Source organism: Larus michahellis, chromosome Z (assembly GCF_964199755.1).
Source record: "Larus michahellis chromosome Z, bLarMic1.1, whole genome shotgun sequence".
NCBI lineage: Eukaryota > Metazoa > Chordata > Aves > Charadriiformes > Laridae > Larus > Larus michahellis.
In genome coordinates, this window is record NC_133930.1 from 11,460,203 (window position 1) to 11,485,625 (window position 25,423).

Genomic DNA, 25,423 nt, shown 5'->3' on the forward strand with positions numbered 1-25,423 from the left:
GGATCTACTGTTTTGTGAGTTGAGTCTTCTCCCTCCCTTCCTCTCTGCGAAACTATCCTGTCCTAGTTGCTCTACTTCAAATTTTGTTTTCAAACTAAAAGATAACAGCAAGACCTTGCTGTCTGATACTATTTTCTACAGAAATGCTGGTGTAAGGATGCTGGAAGAGCAATCTAATGTCTGCTCTAATTTCAGGGCAGGAACCAGTTGCAGACCTCTAGTTTTCCTCTTGCATTTTGTTCCCTGTCACGGTGGCTTTCTACAAGTTGTGTACATAGTTTCAGTTCCATTTTTCCTGTCCTATATTCTCCTAGTAAGACACTTCGTTTTCAGTTAGTAGTTTTTTGAGATACGGGTTTGATTTTTCTGTCCAAAACTCTATTCACAGCTGGAGTACCCATGGTGTATCTTTTGCAACACCGTTTATAACTTTTTTTTTAATTTCTGTAACATTTTTTTCACCTGTTAATTTCTGTTGCTGAAATAGTTCAAGGAATATTTCAGGTAGGTGAGTTCTTGAGCTAAGCAACAAACAAGAATGCATATGAAACTCTTCATTTCAGGAGGCTGAAAATCTGTGTGATGTTAAGTCAGTGTGTCAAATCAAATCTGGTAACAGATTAACCTGTAAACGAGACCCAGATGTCTCTAACTGTCTGAATCTATTTTGTCATTGAAAGTGTTTAGAAGCCTACTTACATTAACTGCCTACTACATTAAACCATCATAGGAAGTAAATTGAATTGTCACTCCTTCTGTTGTATGAAATACCTTTTAGAGTAGTAGGGTCTTTTAAGAGAAGGCTTCTTTTGCTGATGAGAACTGAGTTTTACTTAAAAAAAAAAAAAGCACAATTAAACCCCTTTACCAAAGGATCTACAAAGTTGGTCCTTCTGCTCCAATGAGAATGTGGTTTTGATTTGAGTGTTTGTAACTGCCAGAAAGGGTTTCCTACCAAGTTTTTTAATTTGTTCTGTTTAAGTTATCCAGTAACTTTGGTAAGGATGGAAGAAGTGGAGCACTATGAAGCTCTGTTGCAAACTGAGCTGTGCTGTATACACTTACCAAGTTTTATGCAAAAGCTGAGCTGAAAAGTGACAGTATCTGCAGGAGGCATGAAATTACCCAGTATTCACTGAAGTGATCAGACTGGATGATTCAGCAAAATAGTCAGGTGTATGTTTCATTTGATAATTGGTTCAGCACAGTATACTAATTATGGATTTGCTCAATTTTGTGTAGATTGGCCATCATGTTGTCCTGCTAGTTCTCCCAAGTTCATGAAACAGTGGGGAATACTTGGATGTCTTGCCACTGTGCAATGTCACTCTGATGCCCATGGGCTATGGCAGTAATAGAGATTTAGACAAGACAGTGATATATAGCTTTTGTATATGAAAGTTAGGCCCTTCCTGGGTAGATTTCAGTACTTTATTCACCAATGTTAGGCCCATAAAAGTGGTGGGACACTGAGCCTGAGGCTGTGAAAATTCTGGCAAGAACCAGATGTTCATGTGAAGCTTGGTAAGCAGAGCCATGCAGCAGCTGCAGCGTCTCATCGGGACTGGAAATGTCTGTCAGCCCCAAGATAGGGGTGTCTGGGTTGTGGAAGGAAACAAGGAGGGTGCTGTCTACCTGTGGGTTGTGATACTTGTGTATGTGTGTGTAAGCCCTGGATCTTTACTGACCAGAGAATTTACAGATGACCAGGGGAGCACCTGGTGAGGTTTGGCAATGTGGAGGGTTATTGCGATGAATACTTTAAGTAGCGCTTTCCTGGATTTCCTGTAGGAAATAGTCCTGAAGTTAAATGTGGTTAGTATTGAATATGTGTCCTCTTAGCACAGGAATCTGGAAAACCCTTCCAAGCAGTCACATGTGTCCCAGCTGTTATCAGTCACTGTCCAGTGGGCAGAAAGGATGGAGCGACTGGTAGAAAGCTGTTTGTTGGAAACTGTGTTGTAAATCAAATAAACTTAGTAGCTTTATGTGTCTTTGTTCAGGTTAATGAATTTGCAGATCTGAGCAGGAAAATGCTAATTCATGTGAATTAGAAGGCATACTGATTTATTCTTAAGACATCTGGCAAAATGGAAATCCCTTGGGTAGGTCAATTTGTTACCACAGGCAACAGAATAGAATCTCTTTTTTTTTTATTTTTCTTTTTTTTTTTTCTGCCCTCCTTCCTGAGAAGAATCCAAGAGTGATATAGGCACTTTTGAAATGTGGTTGGTTGCTGAAGGGAGCATACCTTGTTTGACATGGTTCCGAAGGCTTAGAGAAAGGTGAGTCAAGTTGTCCTGTGGGCATTTAGAGTGGTTAAATTGAAGAAAGCTCTTTGCTATGTGAATGGGAACTGCAATGTAAAAGTGGTGGGTTTTTTTACTTCATTTTGACAAACTATTAAAAATTAATGAACTCTTATTGTGTCCATCCATTTATCCTGGACTACTTATTAAAGCAGATCGATCTCCCGCTTCAGTTGAGGTAAATTTTGTGGTACTGATGGCTTGTTGTTGAGACTATCTGGATTCCTCCACAGTTGTCTTAGTCAAACAGATGGTATATTTCTGAAAGGCTATTTCAGGTTCTAAGTCAGGAAAATTCTGCCCTTAGATGCAACCTTAGTTCTTCGGGTACTGATGGAAATCTGTGCTATGTTTCCGCTCTCTGCCAGTTAGCGAGCAAAGTGGCATTTCGCAGTGGCTCTTCTTCCTTCTGGCAGCAGAACAGTTCTCTGGTCAGCCCAGCCCTCCATTCACATCAAGCAATAACAAAATGTTATCCTCTGTTTGCTGTGAATGCAGTCTCAGCTTTGATGTCTGTTGGTACATGAAGGTACCCACTGTGTTTCTGTCATGTCATCCTTAAAGGGAACATGCTGGGGCGTAAAGTGCTCTCTTCCCTGCTCAAGTGGAACAGTGTTTATATGTAAACCAGTGGTTAGTTTTCCCTGTCAGAAAATGAAATATAAAGTAATAAATGTGACTTAAGTGTCTTGTTTCTCAGTGGCCCCTGGGGCTGAAGGAATGTCTCAGCTGCAAAATCCACACCAGCTCAGAAGGGCTCTGCTGCGAGGAGATGAAACCCAGGTGGACCCTGCTCTGGGCTCTCTGCAGTTACAGCTGAGGCTGTCGAAGTGCTGCTGAGTGCCGGCGTGTCCCTGGGGCCTCCTGTGTAATTATCCTTCCTCTGAGCTAGTTAAGGAAAATCTCTTCCTTCTGAACATAATTTAGCTCTGAATGCATGAGAATGCAGCGGAGCCTTTCTTTTTAGACCTGTCTCAAGCTGGGAATACCAAGGTGACTGTGACATGTTAAATCCTCATAACAGGCTTGGAAAACCATTAAACTACTGTTTTATCTGTCTCTTTCTTTCTTAGAGTTCTAAAGGGAAGAGTTTCATGACACAGTCAGCACTGCTGTTCTGCTGTGACATGTGCCATTGCTTTTAATAGCATACCTCTGATGCTGCTGGACTTTTATAGGGATCATATGAAACAAAACAGTGAATGAGTTAAAATCAGGGGTGAGGTCACATCATGGCTTCTGCTTCCTTCAGCCTGGAGCACATTTTGATTTCAGGCAGTGGGAAAGAGAAGGGTTTCTCGCCCTCAGGTGGGACATGACGATATGCAGGGGTTGTGCATGTAAAACGTTTTGTTTTCCAGGGGAGGGAAAGGTACCTGTGTGTCAGGGTGGGATCCCCAGCGACAGAACAGTCCTTGTTCGATGCTCTAGTCTTGTGCCACTTTCCAGACTCTCATGGATTTTATAACAAGCTTTCAGGAAGTGAGTAGGAGGTGCTGAATTTCCAGCTCTGCAGTGAGGGCCTGTACTATAACTGTTGGTGCAGGGTTCAGACATTAAAATTGTTACCAAAGCCTCAGTTACAGAAAATATAACAGACTTTAAGGTCTAGAGCACTGCCTAGCCAGTGCTTCACTCCCAGAAGGGATTCCCTCTCTTCTGTGTACGTGCTTCAGGGTGCACAGGCTGTGAATTTGGTGTGTTGACTTAGTCTTGGGTAGTATGAGCATTTTGCTGTGGTCTCTTATTTCTGTTGCTTAAGCAACCTTTGCACCTAGTGCTGTGTATCACTGTGCAATGAAGACTGAGCATCTGGCAGAGGTGAGAAAAGCACAGAGTGAAATGGAAATATGTATTGATTCTGCTGTTCGTCTGGGGGTAGTTACTGTAGAAGTTAGAGTGCTCTTGAAAACACATTAACATTGCGTTCATGTTTCACAGGGAAGAGGAAGCTATTTGTCAAATTGCTGATCATGAAAATGCATTTTGAATGTTCTGCTTTCAGTGTTGCATTTCTTTTTAAGAGCACTAATTAAACTGCATCCTTTTGTTCTAATTTCTCCCACGGCCCTTCCATGGCACTTTATTGGCCTCTGTGTAAGGATGTAAATTTTGTTGTATTGTGGCGAGTGACCAGCTCGTCAGCCATGTGCTGGATTTAGTTAGGATGTAATCTTTTGGCCATCTGCTCAGGGACTCCCTGTGTCTGCATCCCTCTGATTTGCAAGCAAATATTAAAGTTGTGCTCAAATCTACAGATGCTTAGAACGCACAGGTTCCCTTTGACTGAGTGCACGCACATTCCTGCTTAGGTTTGAGCAATGTGTCATCTGAACCTTGCAGTAATTAGGCATGCTCGACTTCAATTCTCTGGCTGGTGTATGGGGCACCTAGTCAGGAAAAAAAAAAACTCCTTCAGACTGATTGAAAAATAAGTGGATAGCAAGAATTTCTCTGTAGAACTGAGTTTAAGAATACTCTGATATAAATTCTATGGTTGTTTTTCCAGCTTCCCAGAATGATTCTGGACCTTTTTTGCAATCTCTGACTTGTATTTTCTGTTCCTAGTCTTTAGGATTCTGTCTGACTCTCCAGCCTTTGGTAACTGACAGCTGTAGAACATCTGGAATCCTGTTGTGGCTTTTTTTTTTAAGTTGCAGGCAAGACATCAACCTAGCTTTTTTTTTTCTTTTCTCTTTATTTAGAGTAACACCAAAATGGTGAGAGATTCCCAGAGAAAAATCTCTGGATGTATTGAATGTTTACACCAATTTTCACTGCTTTTATATCTGTCTGTCTAATTTGCACCCGTTTATTTCAGTGCAGCCTGTTTGCTTTCTAATAGCTCTTGAAACTAAGGTGCAATAGCTGTGTCTCTGTTATGCCCAAGTCTCTTTTAGATTTAATGAATCTTTAGATTTAATGAATCTTTGTGTGCACAGTGAGAGCAGGTACATCTCTCTGCATCTGTATCATGCAGTGCTCGCACATGGCCATGCAAAGCTCTAGATCCTGCTTCCCTTTGTAGTTTTCTGTCATTTTAATTCCCTCCCTGCTGTCCTTTCCGTACAGTGTTGCAGCAGGATTACAGTTCAACATACTCCAATGTTTGCCTCTGAATGGCTGGACTTTCTGTGCTGCCCACTTTGCTGAGAGAAGCCATTTGAAACTGAATAGAAGTTAAGATTTCTAGATAGCTTAAAAATGCGGCTTTCCTAGAGCCCCGAAGAGCCTGTGGGATAAATGGAAGTGAGTCAGGAAATCCCTGTTCTGGACCTTTGACTTGCTTTGTTCTCATGTTTTTACTTTGTGTCAGTGCAGAAGCAACTGTATCTGCAAAACTTGGTGTTGCTGAGGGCTTTGTGATACAGACTTTTATTTTGTACTTTAATTTTGTGGTTCAGACTTTATTTTATAAAATGTACTGTTTCATACGGCTTGATTTCAGTCTGCTGTCCTCCTGTCCCTGGAATAGCAATGAGTTTTCAGCCTTCGTTGCAACAGTGTGAGTAATTAACTGTTAATGCATCAGGCTTCTTCAAGACTTGGTTACTCTTTTGTGTCTTTTCTTGAGCACTTGGTATATAGGAACTCTAACCAGACAGAAATAGCAGGTGTGGGTACAAAAGTTTCCCCAGGAAAGCTAGCCTAATTGTGCCTTTCCAAAGCTGTGGTCCTTCAGAAGTGGCATGGTGTGTGCTGTTCTGTGCCTTGCAGCAAACCTATGAATTCTTTGAGCTGATGAACTGGCTGGGTCTTGGCAATGTCTAACAGCTCTTTCCAGCTCTGAACTCAGCAACGCTCACCCAGTTGTATGCGGAACCCTGCGGTCTCACAGCCAGTCCTGATCCTGAGATGTTGTGGGAGCTGCACCTTTGCAATGATTTTTACATCCCCCCTAGGAAGTGCTTTCCAGTGAGCTAAAAAAATAAAGCTGTGTCCAAGTCACTTGTCGTGGGAACTTTTTGGACATGCTGTGTAAACATTACATGTGGGTTGTCTGGGTGTAATAAATAGAGTCATGTTTGTTAACCAAATCAGGCTTTCTTAAAGGCTGGTGAAAACTTACACTGTTTCGACTCTTCACATACTTAAATCGCAGGCATCCAGCGTGTTATCTGGTGCACTTTGATACCTCAAGGCCTAAATCACAGGCATCCGGTGTGCTGTCTGGGGCACTTTGACACCTAAAGGCCTAAATCACAGGCATCTGGTGTGTTTTAACACTTCAAAGGGAAGAGCTAAGTTGTGAGATAAGCTGAAAAGAGTCTCCCCAAGGACACTGATAAAGATGAGGAGCCTTCAGCCTCACGACCACCAGGAGGCGGGACAAGACCGACCCCCTAGCAACACGTCGCTCAGACACGGAATATACCAGGATTGACACATATACGGGAACCAGAAGAGTATATAATCAACTACTTTCGGGAAGTGGGTGTGCGCCGTTGGCGGAGCAAAGACTCCCCGGCCGCCCAGCGCTGTTTTGCTTGTTGCCGCTTGCTTAATAAACTAATTTGATTAATTGGACTGGTTCCTGTCAATTATTGGGCCACAATCTATAACATGGGGACATGGTATTCATTCCTGGTAGATACTAAAGATACAAGACTCCATTTTTGTTATGTGGGTCCGTAGCAGGCTTGTGATCTTCACTTAGTCTCGCTGCTGCCCCAGAATATCGCTGTTGTTGCAAGCCCTGGGACAGCTCTTGCTGAAGCCCGACATGGACACTCTTCGGTGGGCAAGGGCAGTGCAGGGTTTGCTGCCTTTCATCAAATGAACCTCTTAATATTTATAGTTTGAGGCCACTGTGTACAGACAGCATCTGTCTCTTAGTTTGCATATCACTTGCTGCAGAGGCAGTGTCTTGTCTCCGTGTCTAGGAGCCCACTCTGGCTGCATTTTGACAAATAATACCAAATTTCCTCACTGGGATTGTCTATGCTTCCCTGCCAACAGCAGTGGAGCTTGTTACAAACAGGGAGAGAGACCAGCTGAAGCTTACTGTGCCTCCCCTGCCCTCTTTCTCCTTTTTTCCTTCCCTTGAGCACGTGCACTTGTTTCTTTGTCTCCTGCTTCTTGCAAAGGAGGGGAGAGGGGAGGATCAGAGACAAGCTGGTAGCTGCCCACTCCAGGGCAGTATTTCATTAAATGCCTGCTTTTGTGTGGTGTCCAAAAGCACCTAGAAAGTGGGTAGACTGCCCTGCCCATTTCTCAAGTGGTTAAACAGACTAATTGGTTTGGAGATTAAAAAAGAATCTGTGTCTTTAGTCAGCAGGAACAGTGGCCCCCACCATTGTATGTTTTGCTTGCACCGTTAGGTTTAGCATCGGGAATGCTTCAGGCCCTGAGCCTGGGAGAAGATGAACCTGTTTATTTTGGACACAAAGGCTCGTGGGGCTTAGCAGTCTTGGTAAAAGCTACAGGTCTTCTAACTTCTGTTTGAGATGCCTCTGGCTCATACCATACCCAGTGCAGCATTTCCTTCAGGCAAACACCTACCTAGACTGTAAATACTTGCAAAGGAGAATTTCTCAAATAGCAAGGGTGTTCTCCAGCATCACACACCGTTGCAGCTGTGTGTATGTAACTGTGTAAGGGCCATTGTTTTATTTTATTTTTATTTTCTAATGTTTCTTTCTAGAATATTTATCTTGGAAGTAAGACTCTGTGAGTCTTTAATAACCGTTGGATGCTCAGTTTTCTGGGGGAAACTTCACTACACCTGTTCTTATATCTTTTTGCTCTCTGGTATATATTGCTTCTTCGCTTGTTAAATGTATTTTCATCTTAGTGTTAGTTTTCCAGTGGGAAAACTAGCTGGAGCCTAGAGATGTCTTCTCTTAGTGCTTATACTTAGCAATACCAGTGAGGATATGAGCTTGCAAAAGAGAAATGTAAACAAAATCTTCCCTAGGTAGGCATGGACCTTCTCCACCCAGTGAGATAAGAGCCAGTGCTGTTTTATATTTTAACCATTTTTCTTGATAAATACTGTCCTGGAATTAAATTAACAGGTGAGACCTCAAAAAAATGACATCTGTGTTTAGACTGCTGGTTGTTTGGCGTAGCAGGTTAATTTGATTTACAGATGTCATACTATAGAGCTGCTATTCAGGCTTGATTATTTTCAAGTTGTGGCTGAAAGTCTCCTTTTCACTGCTGAGGAGAGATTCTTTGTTTTTGAAGAAATGTTTATTTCTTCCACGTCCAAGTGTCTAACTTTGTAAATGAGGTAGTATGAAATGACATCTTGCCAAGCAGCAGTTAACATCTGCTTGCAAAGGACTGGTTTTGAAATGGCTTTGCATTAGCCATATCACATTTTTTTCTAAACATGAATCCTATGATAATTTTTTAAATGCATCTATTTAGAGAGGTGAGATGGGGTGCATGAGAGGTTTTGCCTCCAGATTTGTTAAACTGTTAAAATGAGTGTGAATTTCCAGCTACCAGTCCTCTACTGGGGATGCTGTACAATTAATGTGATGCCCTGTGATGCTCTGATTCAAATGAAGCTGTAGCAGGACAAAATCACTAACAGCTTTTTTTTTCTTTTCCTTTTTTCTCTTTACAGTAAAAAAAGCTAAACTCCAAGGACCACCAGGTAAGCCATGCTCTGCTGCTTGTTCACAGTAATGGTGACACCTGCTCTCTCACTTCTGCTCATGCTGCTCTTTCCCGTTTTCATCTGCCTCCTCTCTGCTCCTCCCATCTTTTCCTTAGGAGTGACAAAAGCTACCCTGAGAATCCAGGCAGCCTGAGTTAGTAGAAAGCTTGAGGCTCTGACCTGGTGTCACAATGCTAAGAATCCTCTACCTGCTCACCTGACCTGAACAGGTAACGGGTGAGGAAAGATACTCCTTTACTATTGCCAATTCCCACCTCACTCTGCCTTTTCCTCTCATCCTTCCTCTGTCCCTGATGAAAACAGGATCTGAAAATGTTCACTAAGCAGAACTAGCACATGCCTGTGTGGATTCAGTGCCGCCTTGATCCTGATCAGAGTTGCTGGATGGTACCACAGAAGTGATTCATTCTCTTATGTGGCAGTCCATAATGGCTGTGCTTGGGATTGCAATCCCATCCACCAGATTTTGTGTCTGCATGATAAAATAAAAACAAACAGCTGGTGACACCCAGAATTTACAGTCTAGGGAAGTATTTAATTGTGGTTCAGTAGCTAGCAAGGAATCCCCTAGCAGGCAAATATATTTATTAAATGAAATTTGGTGTGCAGTTTACAAAAGAATACGCAGTTTTCTTCTGAAATAACATCTATTCAAGTGTTTAGATCCGAAGCAATTGCATAGCTGTATTCATGACTTATTTGTTCAGCTTTATTCTCTTGATATAGCCATCCTCAGGTTATAGCAGAAAGCTTCCGAGGTCTCCTTGTCCGTGCTCCATGTCAGGTCAAGATATGTGTGTGCACCAGCCTTGAATTTCCAGAAAAGGAGAGCTGTGTGTCCAGGCTGGAAGGGAGATAGTGTGTACTTTATCCTTTCTCTAGTTAAGAAGCCTGCTCATGGCTGCAAAATATTTGTCCTGTAGTCTATGTTTAGCTGAACTGAAGCGTATGGTTCTGCTGACAGGCCTGGTGTCCCAGGAGGATGCAAGTAATGTATCTAGATATAAGGGAGTCTGACTTTTCAGTGACTCCAATTTCTTCCTCAGCTTCTGGATCACTTAGTTTCCCTTTCTGCTAGGATATCTGAAGCTACGTGCTGGGACATGCTATAATAGCCCACAGCAATCATGCATACAAATTTTGGCAGTATTAAAATGGACTGTGATCTAGCTTATGCTGCAAATAGATGCAGCAGAACACTGAAGTATTAAAATGTGTACGCTTCTTCATAGCTACCTAGCATATGTCTTGTTCCAGCCTTGATGAAACTGAATAGATTGGTCTGAGGTGGTAACTCCCCTTAAAAGCGAGTGTGTTCATTCTTAGATGCTGATATTCAAACTTTATATGTTTCTGTGCTTGGCTGCTTTTGATTTTGTTGGCAAAGAGACAGCAGCAACTAGGAACAATGTTGTTTCAGGCCTCTTCTTCAAATTTAAAATAAAAAGCAAAACATCTAAACAAAGCCTTTTTTGTTAAAATGTGAGTGTAATGTGGTTCTTGTAGGTCAGCTGGTTTAAGCACTACAGATCAGTTTTAGCACATTTAGCATAAATCACTGTATTTTTCTTCTGCCCTTGTTGGATCTGTAAAGTTCATTGTGGATTCATGGGTGGGAAAACCAGGTTGGAACTAGGAGAGCAGCTGGGTCAGAAAAAAAGAGGTGATATGATCTGCCCAGCTGCCCCTCGCTTGTATGTTTTGCAAGTTTGTTTTTTGCTCTGCATGATAGGCCCTTCAGACTGTGTATTACTCCTCTTGTCTGCATTTCAATGACAGTGTCCTACACAAAAATTGTTTGTATTCTTCAGGATTTTACACACTTTCTTTTCCCTGACTTACTGCAAGTGCTTAGTTGCCTGTTGTTTTTTTTTGTTTTGTTTGTGCATGAATTTCTAAAAAACCGTGATTGAAAATTTGGTGGCAGGTGAAAAATGTCTTGAACATTTGGCTCCTTAAGAGATGATGTTTTCCCATATGGGCTTTTTGTTTTGGATCCCTCTGGGATCCAATGTATGGACTGAAAACCTTGAAATCTTGCGTTTATGTGATGAACTGTTATACTGAAGGAGACAACTTTTTGCCTTTCATTCCCCAGATAAATTCAATACATATGTGACCTTGAAAGTGCAAAATGTGAAGAGCACGACAGTAGCTGTGCGTGGTGACCAACCTTGCTGGGAACAGGATTTCATGTTGTAAGTACGGCGTTGCACAGTGACAAGGTGCTTGCGGATGAATCCTTCCACAGCACTGATGTTTATATGGAGCTGTGATTATGTTGTGTACATTGGAGTATTTCAGTAGGTAAAATGCACAAGCCTGATGACAACCTAAATAATTTGATTTTCTGTTGTACGCACTGACCTGTGCTGAACAAGATGTGTGTTGGAAGATTGTCTTTGCCAGTGCCACAGACTGGCTGGAGTAGTCTGTGTCCTTTGATAGTACCAGGTTGTCTGGATTCCTGTTCTTAGACCTGTGCGTCAGGGCACATGGCTGCTCCCACAGGGACAGGGAGCCAGACTCAGAGCGTGGTAGGATGGCTGGTAGGGCAGGGTACTCGCCAGCCAGGGCCCAGTCCCACAGTATCTGAGCAGTGGGATACGATGCAAGTGAGGCAAGCTGAAGTAACAGGTCATCAGACAAGTTCGCCGTAACGATGCGTGTCTGAGGTCAAGCTGGGAGGGCAAGTTATCAAGTCATGCTCAGGGCTGCATCTGGTAATAATAACCAGGGCCAGACATAGTCCAGCAATTGCCAGTCAGGTCTGTAGTGATGAGGCAAGTCTGGGGGTGAGCTGGGAAGTCAGTCTCTGGGGTGGGTCTGGATTGATGGGGTCCATGGCCAGGCACGGGCACAGCTGTGGCTAAGCTGGAGACAAGCACACCTACAGCATAGCTGAGGCAAGGAATGAAGGCCCATATCTGAGCTTAAATGGAGCTCCTGGTCCTTAGGAAGAGGGTGTGGGTGGAGGCCACTGGAGAGGCTGGTCAGGGCAATTAAGGATTGTTGTTAGTGCACTCAGGGCCTTGACAGGGTATCTTGGTTACCTCAGTGTGAGAGCTGCTCTTGTGTGTTGATGTTTTCTGCTATTGGCCTCGTGCCTGTGAATGTGTTTTCCAGCTCCCCTGCTGCAGCTTGAGGGGCTGCCAGTCCCTGCCACAAGCAGCAGAACCCGTTCCAGCTCTCCCAGGGTTTCTGGTACAGTTGGCACTTCTGATTTGCTCTGGTCCTCATAGTCCTGACATATAGCCGAGGATTTCCCAGTAGCTTTTAGAATAGTGCTTTTTTTGCTGGTGGATGAATGACTCATTGATGTATTGCATCTGCTTCTGTTTCTATAGCTTTGTAAAACAAAGTGAACTAAATTTACTAAATCCTGGACTCCCAGGTCCTTTTCTCTGAACTTGTCATGGACGATGCTATTGCAGGGGGAATGAAGTTGTGTTCATCTTGTGGAGTCAAAGCTAGTGCTACTGTTTTGAATGAGTCTGTGGTATTTATGTAGTATCCAAAGCAAGAAACCACCTGCATGGGACTTTGTGAGTATGGTTCCCAATCCAGCAGTAGTTGGTTCTCCTTTGATGAAAAGTGGGAAGCTTCTGCCTCTGGTTGAGCAGTTCACCTGGGTTGGTACACTATTGCCATCATACCTATGCTCCCATCTTCCTTGTTTGGTGTCACTCTGCTTTTGGAGCACCACGTGAGGTGTGCGCTTCTGCACGGAGAGTCTGGAGCCTATCCTTTGGCATCTGATGAAACATGTGCGCTCCTGAACACCACCAGCTTTTTAGCTCTGCAGTTCCTGGTCAGACAGAGGCTATGGCTATCACTGACGTAAATCATGCAGGACTGGGACAACGTTGGGGCAGGGAATTGTCCCTGTATGCCCACACCCAAACTACTAACTCATTCTTCCTGTGATTTGTGCTTGTCCTGTGGACAGGAACTAGCTTTAGACATGGCCAGCCACAGAGGAGGCTGCTCACCAGTGATTTAAGAATGGCACTTAAGTTGCTCCTCCTCCTTCCCCTCAAACAGCTCCTGGAACTGCTCACCAATATCGGCTGGGAGCTTAGCTAGCATGCTGTAAGGTCACTGTGCCGCTCCGTAATTAGTTGCTAGGGGATATGAAAGCAGAATATTAGCTGAACTACCTAGCCCTTATCGTCCCTGCTTTCGCCAGGCAACAGCACAGTTGTTCTGATGTTTCTTTATAACAAAAATATTACACGTGGCAGGGAACGTGTTTTGCATGATCCTGTGTACATTAAGTTGTCCCAGGAGAAATGACACTGATATTCCAATGCTACTATTCATTGGTTTGCTCTTTTTCTTTCTGGAGTTGGAAAAGGCTTTTAAACACAGTAGTTTTTCCCTGAGGAAGGATGCTTTTACTGTCTGTGTTTGTGTTATGTTTTTCAAGAGGCGTAGTAGAAGAATAGACTCCAATCAAGAAAATCCTTTCCGTCTGTGTTAGTTGGTTTTGCTTCCAAACTCCTTGTGAGACATAACACTTCAGAATTTGGGGCTCTGGGGTTGTTTGAGATTTACTTATTTACCAGACCAGTAAAGCACTTTAATGTATTCTTTGGGGACACTGTCTAATTTTGAAGCAGCTTTAAAAGGACTGCATATTTGCAGCAAGCACCTCTTGAGTGAAGGTGCAAACTGATGTTTAGAACATGATGATTAAATCGGTGTTGAAGTTGTTAGAAATGTCTTTCATTTAAATTCTATGTGCATGTGGAAAGGGAGGGATGCCAAATTCCAATCTCAGCTCTTTTGTTCTTTGAAGCTATTCTGCATCTAACCAGAAGGTGGAGAAGGGGAGACACAAAGCCAATCAAAGCCACTGTACTGAAAATCTTTTTTTTTTTATTCTTATCTGGTGATGTGTCCTGTGGAGTTCTGTACAGAAGCCCATTGTGTGTATGATGATCAGTGTCTTCCTCTGTCAGTGTATGTTGAAGCAAAGAACATGGTTTTGCAGTGTGACTGAATTCTAGTATTTCTTCCTTCCCTTTCTGGTCTCACACTAGTGTGGCCAGCAGAAAATCAGTTGTTTCTGTTGTTATTGCAAATCTGCGCAATCAAACAAATATCATCTTTCAAGAGGCAAGCAGTGGGAGGGCAGAGCAGTGATAGTGCAGGTGGCTAGTTGTTATTTGTCCATATTGAGTAGCCATACCCAAACAGAGGGAGCTGGAGACTCAATTTCAAGATGCTATCAATAAACTCATAATAAACCTGTGTAATAGCTTGATCTTGAACTATGTAGACTGAATCACCCAAGTACTGGACACTCCTGACTTTTAAACAGCAGCACTTGGTTTAAAATAGATATTAATGTGCTTTGCTGTAGCTGTAGCGTTTGTCTTGAACCTTGTAGATACAATATTCTCTTTTAAAGTTGTAAGAAGGCTCAAGTAGATGCTGGGATTTGCAGCAGGTTTTTTTTGTTTGTTTGTTTTTGTTTGTTTCATTGTTGTTGTTTTTGGCCATATAGAAATTGGAGACTAACACGCTTTTAAATTCCCTTGATAAACTTAAAGTGGATACATTTGGACACAAGGACAGGAGGCAGAAGCAGTGTGTGTCCAAGATACCTACTTTCAGGGATTAGTGGTTGTACTGAAAGAAAATCCCAAGCACAAAGAAGTAGGAGCAATGGCCTTCTTCATGGTAAGTGTAAGACAGTTGTGTATCAACAGACAGTTCAGGATTCTTCTCTACTCCATTGTTTTTGCCAGCATTCAGGCTGTGCATGTGTTACGCTTTTCTTAAGTAAGCATGTTATAAACCGGCATGGAAGAGAGAGGCACAAATGCTATGAAGCATTGAGAAGAAGCAAATTTGAGATGCATTCTTTCCTTACCAAGAGGGAAGATGTTCATGAAAACCTTCGAATAAGTATTTCTAAGAACTTAGCACTCGGTGGTCCTATGGCTGTTATTGCCGCTTGCTGCCAGAGATTTGCATGGCTCAAAGCCTTGCAGTGTCATGTAGAGGAAGAAGTTACTGCTGGAGCAGAAGTGGTACAGCGCAGCCCTGAGCATTAGGTAGTGCTGCTGATGCAGCTATGCTGGGCTTGGAACTGTTATTTGTGGCATGTGGCAGCTCCACTCAGATGAGCATTGTCAAGTTTGGACCTGCTGGAGTACACTTCTGTTGCTGTGCTGCCAAGGGAAAGGAGACACCCGGTGTGTTGGAAATGGGGTGCCTGATGGCAAAGAACAGCTCACCTCTAGGTTTTGGGCCCAGTTATATTTCCTCCTCCTGTGTACATAGCTGCAGAGACAAGTTCCCAACTGGCAATCCATGCATGACATAATTCAGGGTTTTCGTTTACAATCTTTGTGTAATTAGTATTAAATTGTGAGAAATCGGTCATTAGAAACTAGTGTTCCTTGTGAGTATGAGCCACCTCAACCACACGCTTACAGAAACTCTGTAGCTTGACACAGCTGTGTGGAAAGAGTTCACTGGTATAATCATGGTGGTGATGCAGAACCTAAAGCAGAATTAGATTGTATTCTTCTTTCTCACCTGTGCTTCCTTTTTCTTTTCTTGCAGTGAGATCAGTCGGCTGGACCTGGGCCTAATTGTTGAAGTATGGAACAAAGGACTGATCTGGGACACCCTGGTTGGGACCGTGTGGATTGCTCTGAAGGCCATTCACCAATCTGATGAGGTTAAGCTGACACAGAGCTTTATTTTGACAGCTCCAATGTTGGTAGTTAACAAAATCTGGCCTGGTGTAGCCCAGGAATGTGCTCCTCAGTAAAACTTCCACTTGCAAAGTCAGGAAGGCTGAATGAGGGGAGAGGGCTGTTGGCATCACACTATTGTTCTTGGTTTTGAAGGAGGCTGCCAATCCTGAGACCAAAACTCAGCTTAAGTAGGGATTTTTGTCTCATTTCACTCACGTGGACACAAAAAACAGGGCTTAATCTGTTAAGGAACACATATAATTGACAAGTGTCTGAAGTCTTAAGGACTGACTGCTTAGTGTGATGCTCAAATTTCTATGAGCTCTTGCTAATGATGGAGGGTGTCCTGTTAATAGACAAGCCAGCCTTTGAGGTAGACCCAGAGGATGTCTACATCATCTTCTTAAAGCTTCTGGGTGCAGTGTTAGAGGGTGTCTAGTGGTGCTAATATGAATTGAAAAATGTAGGAAATGTGATGTGCCAATGTCTGTAACTGCCCTAACTACTGAATTTCACAGTTCTTGCAGCTAAGCAGGGCATGTTTGGTTTTTTCTACTGTAAATTTCAGGGCATTTATTTAAAAGATTACTGAATTTTAGCAGGAAGAAACAGATTATATTTTCCATAAAAGGAAAAGAGTGGGAATACCTAGCAATGTGTCCATAAGGTCTAGCTAATGATCAGTTCCTCTGGCTGCCCAGTCACTCCTTGGTGTCTGCCTTTGAGGACTTACCTTTGCAGTTCCACTGAGAAAGCTAGGAGGTGTTTGCTGCTTCTCTTGGTAAAGGCCTTTGAGATTTGTAAGAAAAGCATGTCCTGAATGATGTCATTTGATGTTAAAATACTGATAATACTGTAAGGCGCTTTCTGGAGTCTTTCATCTTAGCAGATGTGTAAGAGTTGCTGTGTAAGCACCTGCCAGACTTGAAACTTCACTTGTGGGTTGTGATTCACAGGAAGGTCCTGGGGAGTGGTCTACGCTGGAGGCAGAAGTTGTAATGAAACACGATGAAATCTGTGGAACCAAAAACCCGACTCCTCATAAAATTTTGCTGGACACGAGATTTGAATTACCTTTTGGTGAGTGTGTTTCAATAACTTAACCAGGCTGCTGACAGTGGAGAAAAAGTGTTAGGGAGCAAATTGAGTTTTATAATCAAGTTGTGCTCGTTCGCAGTTCAGTCAAAATAGTTCAGTGCAGATCAAATTGCTGGTGTTCATTTTTTGTTTGGCTTCTTTCTAACAAGATCTGAATAAATCAGGGAAGATTTGAAGGTCTCCAAGTGCTGGAATGTTTAGAGTAACAGAAGTTTAAGAAGCTATTAATACTATTTCAGGATTGTGCAGTCAGACATTTTGTTCCTGAGCAGGGAACGTTCACTTCTTTGTATCTAGACAAATTTGGCTCTAGAAGAGGTCAAATGTGTTGTTAGAGCTGTTCTGTGGTAGGTGCATTTAAACCCCGCTGGAAGCGTGCAGTTCAGTTAGTGAAACATTAATGCTCAGTGCTCCTGAACATTATCGTTAACAGAGTATATAAATAACTTGGTGTTATAAGAACTGCCTTTCTGGCAATTACTTGTGGTTGAAAAGTACAGAAAGTGGAAAAGTAGCTAACTGGAGTAAACCTAGCTAAAGTAAAGTGGTGTGTGATTTATTCTTTATTTTACTTAAAAAAAAAAAAAAACAAAAAACAAACAAATAAACGAACCCCAGAAGTAAGGCCTTAGCCAGAATACATCTAAGGTTAATGTAGCTTCTCTTTCCAGCTCTTATCCGACTCTTGGGATCAGGAACAGAGATGACGTTTTTGGGGCTTGTGGTATTTTTTTTTTTCCCTCATTGAAGTGTTTCAGAGTTGTCTGTCATTGCAAGGCTCATCTCTCACCCTCTGCCTGTTGCTTGTTTTTTTGCTGCCAAGCCCCTGGCAGTGTGAGCAATTTCTATGATGCTTGAAGCACTGGTGGGGCATTTGTGCACCCGCTGGCTTTTGGCCAGCAACTGTCAGAATTGGCCATCTGTTGTGGAAAAGTGTTAGGCCATCTATTGGTCTCATACCCCTCTTCTGGGTGCAAGGGAGGATGCAGGCTTTGGCCCTGCAGCACTACAATCAATCAAAATTGCATCTTGTGCTCTGAGTGTACTATTTTGAGTGCACAGTCAGCTGGATGGTGCAATTTGGGCTGAGTACAGTGTTTTATGGATGTAATAGGCACTGCTCTTTAACTACAGTCCGGTGTGTAAAGGGGAAAAGGTATCTGACATCTCAGCTGTCTTGACAGCTAAGCTGTCTAATGTTGGGCTGGAGCCATCCCTCTTCCTTGTGAAAATGTCCTGGTGATTCACTGCTGCTGTCACCCTGTCAGTGGGAAGTTTATTACTGAAATTGCCTGTTATGTAAGAGGAACAACAACTCACTTGCCTTCCTTGTGGGGTGAAATGTTGGCTCTTTGGGGCAAGTGTTTTAAGCTTCTGGGAGGGAGAGAACACAGCACACGCAGCTGAAGGCAAGGCCTTGTAGATTCTGCCTTCACACTAAGTTTGTTCTGACATAGTTGCTTGTAAACTGTCTCTGCTTTAAAAGAAAACGGAGTTCTGATCTCTCACTATGTATTCAGAGTATCCAAAAGTGAAATTACTTTCTTCTGCAATTCAGGTTTTGAACTACATTACATTTTGTGACTTTTTTTTTGTAAACGATTGTGTGTTAGAGCACCTGGATTTAAAAAATAAAAAATATTTCAGTTAATAGTGTGTTTTCTTCCTACTACTATACTCAAAACACAAGACCTTTTTGTTTTGTTGGTTGGTTTTGAAGAAAAGATTCGGAGAAAAAAGAAGAAAAAATTTTGAAGAAAAAATTCTGAGTAGAATTTCATGCAGAAAAATGAAAACATTAAGTAAATAACAAGCTTTTTGTCACTCTTGTTTTTAACGCAATTGATCATTTAAAGCACATCTATTAATAATTCCTTTGTTTACTATGCCAAATACTGAAACAACAGGAACCCTGCACTGCTGTATTGGAGGGTTTTTATTTCAGAGTGTGAAGAGTTGTGTGCCTGTCCAGTGCTTCATAATGTTCAGGAAAAAATGAGTGCATCAGTTCGCTCTTTCAAGGCTTCTGCTGCTCTTCACTTGAAGAGTGATGCAGTTTTTCTTGGATCTTCCACATTTTCCATCTGCCATGGAAAGGTCAGAAGCAAGTTGAAAAGTGGCAGGCAACAATAGTGTGGTATATTCTCTATAAGATAGCATGTACCATTATCACCTTCTCCAGTGGTACTTCCCTTCACACCGTGACCGAACGTCTCCTGCCATCACCTCTAGGATAGAGAAGGACCCTGCAAAAGGGATTAGGCTCTGTCCACCTGCTTTTGTGGTACAGTGAGAGTTGGAGGGATGCATGGGGGTAGCTCAGCTCACAGTGCTGCCTCTGCGTCTCTCCTGATGGATTTGCAGGTCAGTTTCCCTTTGAGTGGAGGGTAGCAGTATGGACTCTTAGTGCCCTACACATTAAGAATGTGTTGTCATACGAGCTGGGAACTGCTGCTTTAAAGCTACACAGAGAACTAAATGGATCACTGATCTGCTGTGGAAGTTCTTCAGTCAGCAGCTCTGTTGCTGTAGAGGTAATGTTTTAATAACAGCATGTTTGCAGTGACACTTAGGAACATTGTGTATCACGTTTTGTTTCCCAGGTGAAGATCTCCTGGCTATTGTAGATACATGAGAACTGGGAACGGTACGTGTGTACTCGTACAGCTTGTGCTGCTTTCCAAGTCTGGTAAAATACAGCTGTCTGGGATAGCAGCACTAACAAAATAGTGTGTTCTGTTTTGCGGTGCTTCTGTGCTTCTTCTATCACTTCTGGCTGCTCTGTTTCCTTTAGGTTAGGTGATGCATATGGATACAGGTATCCCAGGTTATGCAGTCTGTGTATTTAAAATGTCTAATTGTGTTTAGGTGGAGCTTGAGAAGTTTTTAAAGGGTTGTAAGAAAGAATAAATGAATTTGAAAACAAGAAAAGCTGAAGTCCTTGGTGTAAAACATGATTGTACATGCAAAGACGTTTAGAAACTGGTTTGTTGTTTGCACTATATTTATCTCGCATTAGTTTGCTGCTTCTGCTTCCACCTGATATCTTCAGGATTCTTCCTCCCTAGTATGTCTTCTCCTGGTACTCTGGAGACTGGCAACAGCTAAAGCTGAAACACAAGCAGAATGTGCTGATGCTGCTAGTGGTAGTACATGATGAAAGCAATTTATAGGATGGTGTGGGTTTTTTTTTTCTTGTGTGTTTTTTTTTTTTCCCCTTCTTCATATGAAGTTGTTTTTAGTGTTTACCAGGCCTGGAGTTGGGAAGCAATTGTTTCCTAACAGGGGCTGGTGAGACTTGTCATCTCTGCTCCTGGTGATAGAAAATAACTTTTCCTGAGTTTATCCAGGAGTTAAAACTTTGTTAATGCCCAGATTTCTAATGGGATAAAGAACATCTATGGTGGCCTTGAGCTGTCCTCCATGTGTCCCTCTGCATGTTCCAGATGCAGCTCTTGTGTTGTGTTCAGTAGTATTGTTAGTGTGACGTTAGTTTGTGGTGTGTAGGGAAGACAGCAGATCTGTGGGCCCTTCTGCGGTGAGCATCTGTGTGTGATGGACTGTGGTGCTGGGGACCAGACTCATCTAACGTTCTCTGCCAGCCCTATATTCTTAAATGTTCAGTCTTACAGAAACAGAATGACTGAAAATCCTCTTCTGTAGAAGTGCAGCAAAGCGTAAGCATTTGAAATGTGAAGTGTTAGTGAGAGTTGATATTAACCCCTAGGGTGCAAAGCATTTTTATGCTTGGTAATCTTTTAAAAACGGCAATAAACTGCCTTCTTGATGGGAGGAAGCGATTGTTAGTGAAGACAGGCTGGAGCAGCTTTCTTCATTGATCATGTCTATTTCTTCTCAGGAGCAAGACAGACATATCAAGGAAGAGAGACAGCTTTTCTTCTTGGTTGGTTTAGAAAATTTGCTGGTAGGGAGAAGACAGTCTTGCTGTTGTTGTCTTGATGTAGTGAACGTGTGCTGGCACAGACTTTCCAAGATGCTGCTTAAAAGCAATTTTACTCTGCCCTCCTCTTTTTTTAGAAGTGCAGTGGCTATGTGCAGGTCCCTCACAGGATGGAGTACTCAAAAATGCTTTTGGCTCACAAACTATAGCAGTTTTTGTGTCTGTGCCAGGCTGTTCCTAGTAGATAGTTGGAGTGAAAATGCTTTTAGTGTTCTCACTGCTCCCAGACTGAGAGCATGCTGATCTGCATCCAGCCATCAGGTGGAGTAAATGTGCTTTCTTGTTTTATTTCTGTAAAGTTTACAAGACAAAAAATGCTCAGCTCTGCAAAGTTATTTCAGTGAGAACTTTGAGGGTTCCTGTACCTCAGGAAAGGGAAGAAATTGTGTCTGGGAAGAGAGTGAGACAGGTGAAGGCTTGTAGGAGGGGGGGAGGGGTGCGTGTATCTCTTACTTCTAGCACTTGTTCTCAGTTATGCATACCTGCAGTAATGCCCCAGCCCAGGACTTGATACCTGGGAAAAAGTCAGGTGGCACAAGGTGATATGCAAGGAGTGGAGCAAGGACCACCAAGCCTGAAGTGAAGAAGAGCTTTAGGGCTGAAACTCCTGGTTAGTACCATGCTAGAGATCTCTAAGCTGGAATACTGTCATGTTCAGGTACCTGAGGGGTTCTAATTGTGAGTGAAGTTATCTGTATAGATGCAGCAAATTCTCCTCTAATTCCTCCCTCAGTTTGGTCAAGTCTCCATATTGCCGTGTCCCCATTTCTGTGGTGGTGCAGTGTATCCAGCTGTCAGGCCCCTAAGTGCTCTTCTAAATCTTGATGGCACTGAGCAGCCCCATCTGCAACCCCCACCCACACCCCCTGCTCATGGGTCCAGGAGTCCCATTTCAGCTCAGCTCTAAGCCTTCACTCCTGAGTGATGCTGTGGGAGTTACTGATCCCTCACGTCAGCCACAACCGTGTCTGTGCCTGCTTATGGACCTCATGGATCCAGGCCCAGCTGTGGACTGACTTCCAGGCTTGACCTCAGACCTGTTTTGTCACTGTGGACCTGCCTGCCAATCTGGGCTCCTGGCCGTGGTCTCTTAGCCTGCCCAGCTCACCTTGCTGAGGCAGTGTAGGACAGTGCCCTGGCTGGCAAATCCCCTGCCCTGCCAGCCATGAGGTCTCCCTTGTCTCCTCTCCCTTTAGGAGCAATCAGACCTTACTGCTCCCTGACACCAGAAGCCCAGGGAGGACGGGGTTTTCAGCTTCCAGCTGAGGATGATGGCAAGTAGGAGCAAGGACAGTAAAGCCTGCAACCTTTCCATGTTGGTATCAAATAAAGAAGCCCCAAAAGCTAGTGAAGAGATCTGCCCATCTCCTGTCTGTTCTTGTTCAGCAGTTTTTTTTCACTGACATATGGCCTTGCTCCTCTTGTTTACCAAGCATGATGTCAGCAGAGTCCTGAGCTGGCATCAGGTGGCCTCTGTTTGGACTAGTTTAGCTTCTTATCTTGTAAGCAAAAGATAATGTAGCAGAGTAACTTGGTCTTGTAATCAAAGCTGAGCAGTGATGCAGGAGCTGGCCACTTGATGTGGCTTTGCAAGCAGTTAGTCTGTGATCTCTGCACTAGGGATTTGCATCCCCTGTGTTCCAAGGAACCAGCTTCAACAAAACAGCTGAGGTGAGACACAAATGGATAGTGAAATAAAAAATACTTATGAAATGATTCCTCAAAAAATTGAGAAAATGCCCTCATTGGGCATTTATTCTTCTGAGCTGGTAACTTGACTTAAGTTCATAGGCCAGTTGCTTCATGTTTAAGGTTTGCTCTGCGGTAACTGTACTGCCATTAGTATTAATGACAAGCATTTCTCTAAGATCAAGAAGGTGTCCTTAAGGTAGCCATTATGTAGGACAGTAGCAGACTTTTATCTCTGACTTGCATAAGAAGCTATTTCAACAGAATAGCAGCCATCCTGCACTAAAAATCTGATAGCTCTGTTTATGAAATGAGCACCTTGGATACATGACAGGAACAACAAATCCAAGAGACACATGGTGCTTCTTGGTGCTTGGGCATGCTACTAAACCATGGTCTATGGGAAAGCACTGAAGCCTACCCTGAGACAACTGCAGTTCCCGAAGTTCCATTGCTTCGTCCCTCCTAGATTCTTTGGTCTTGATTTCAGGCTCCAGAGTTGAGTTGTTTTGACACTGACCTTCAGTTCTCAGTTCATGAGTTTTCTTCATCATTTAGAGATGTGATGGCTTTCAAAGGCAAATTTCCATAGGCTTTCTTTAATGTGTGGGTTGCTTCAGGTCTTTGCAGTTTGTCCCCCTAAATCTCATTAGATTGTGTGCTAATAGCCCTTCAGTTAATTGACATCCTATTTCTAGATCAATTCTGTCCAGATTTCCTTTGAATGCTGTCCCTAATTTGAGTGGAGCTCATCTAATACAGCTGTGCAGCTGAGATCCACAGCCCTCATGGTCAAAAGCATGTATGTTTTTGTTTTGTTTTCTTTTTTTTCTACAATTCCTGTAATTGTGGAAGACTCTCTCATGTTTCTCTTACCTTGTTTTCTAATAGCGTATAACAACAAAGCAATGCACTGTACATCAGAAAGAACAACTAGTTCTGTGTAGTATCATTAAAATAGTTTGCTGGTCTCCCTTCAAGCAAGGAGAAATAGATTGTCTTTTTTTTCCTACTTAATGCAGGTTTTCTGTGGCCAGGTACTAAGATTCCAGGTCCCTAAAACTTCCTCAAGTTTGGCCTGTTTTATCCCGCTTGTCTGTATGAGACTAGTTGCATAAAAATGCAGTGGTGTTTTTGTTATAAAGGTGTAGACATTCATTTGTAGCCCAAGGAAATACCTACTTCTGAAACTCCATATTCCACTAAATCTGTTGTGTTCCTTTTTCTTATTGAAAGTGGTTTGTGTTCTAGTACGCTTGCCACTACTATCTTCAGATGTTTGTGGTGATTTGTGTGGCTGAGAGAGGATGCACGTAGGACAGAGAGCTCCTTTAAGTATAAGTATGGTCCTTTCTGAGAGCATTGTAGGTCCCAGTGGAATGCTCACCTGCCAATAAATGTTGTTCTTGTTTCTCTCAGGAGCGAGAGTGGATGTAACTTCTAGAACCACCTTTTCATGAGGAGACCATCCCAGCCTACATCTCCCATTCTTGCCAACACATAGCTAAGCATATCATTGTATCTGTGTTCCATGGGGTACAGTTCATTGCAGGGAAACAAACTTGTTAGGTTTAAATGTCTTGGCTCCTAATGAGGCACCTCAGAGTGTAAAGAGTTGCAAGAGATGGGAAAACTAGCTGAACTGGTATTATCCTTGTTTGGCAGTGTTTGGGATGGTGAGGCTTGCAGGGTTGGTGGTGCCTAGTTGGACCAGTCCTTCAGCTTCCTTCCTGTGTGAGCTCTGAAGTTTCTGCATTGGTGCAGTTTCAGGGCATGAATAGCCAAATTTCAGAAGTCATTACCCCTCCTTGGAGGGAAGACCAGCCAACCACCCTACAGTCAGGGGGGTGGTTAAAAAAAACCAAACACACACCAAAAAACCCAAACAGCTTTTTCGCCTCTCTTTCCAGTGATTTTACACCCCCCGCCCTAAATCAATTAGCTAATTCACCTGGATTGGGAGCCTAATTGATGCTTTTTTCTTTTAGTGGGTTATTTCCCTTGGTGTTGTGCACCTCTTGCTCTGTTTCTTAAGCATAGTTTGTACCTCACTTGCCTTTACTTAAGCTTTCCACAGCAGTTCATCTGCACCTCCAGGGGTGCACTTTGAGAGATGAAGTTTTGAGTGGCAGAAGTCTGTGTTCCCTTCAAACCATTAGGACACTATATTACTTCAAAGTGTGAAATAAAAAAATAGTTACCAAAATAAAGGTGATAATGCTTGCTACTTGCTGTCAGTCATCAACTTGGTAAATCTTCCAGAAGGTAAAAGGGTTGTTGTGATTCATTTCACAATGAAGTTGCAGTGTGGTGTAAAAATAGGAGTGTGCTTTCATGTGAATATGCCTGCTTATAACACTGTTCATTACCGCAAAAGACTTGGCTTATTGCCTGCAAAGGAAAACAAGAGACTGTTTCTCTTTTGGTACTTAATTTGTGTCACATCAGGTACATAAGAAAGATGTGCTATTCAAAAGAAGTCCTTATTCTTTTGAGGTTATAAAAGCCTCCAGAAGAGGCTCTTGGTCTTGCTATGTGTTATCAAGCATATAGCAAGTGTATTAATATCATTGTGAAATGGCTCTTCATAAAACTAATACTTGAATTAAAACTGAACTAGTCTGTCTTACTCTTTCCTACCTTTGTGCAGTGTGCGTTTAGTTAATCAGCTTTAAACAAGAACAAAACGTAAGCCCTTGAACTGTGTTACTATTTACAAAGTTTATTTTCCATCTGAGTGCTAACATAAGACAGTCCTATTACTTCAAAACTAAGTGTGGTTTTTTTTTTTAGTGGTGAGATCTTGGAGTACCCTCCTTGTTTCAATGCTACTGGTGATAAATGTGAATTTGCCTGGTTAATAAGATGGTGTGACTTTTTCTTTTGCTATAGATATCCCTGAAGAAGAGGCCAGATACTGGACCAGAAAATTAGAACAAATAAATTCACTGGGAGATGATGAGGTAAATATCTAAATTGAAAGATGAATGTGTAGCCCTGAATGCCTTATAACCTTTAT

General features: G+C 42.6%; 1 protein-coding gene across 3 annotated transcripts in view; it reads left to right on the forward strand.

The window, feature by feature from the left end:
- Positions 1-25,423, forward strand: part of UNC13B (unc-13 homolog B) — a 216,498-nt gene that overhangs the window by 19,897 nt on the left and 171,178 nt on the right. For all 3 annotated transcript variants that reach the window (XM_074569514.1, XM_074569515.1, XM_074569516.1), the window contains exons 2-6: positions 8,887-8,916; positions 11,039-11,138; positions 15,520-15,637; positions 16,613-16,736; positions 25,297-25,367. In XM_074569514.1, coding sequence (XP_074425615.1) covers positions 8,887-8,916; positions 11,039-11,138; positions 15,520-15,637; positions 16,613-16,736; positions 25,297-25,367 — 443 coding nt within the window. The remainder of the gene's footprint in view (positions 1-8,886; positions 8,917-11,038; positions 11,139-15,519; positions 15,638-16,612; positions 16,737-25,296; positions 25,368-25,423) is intronic.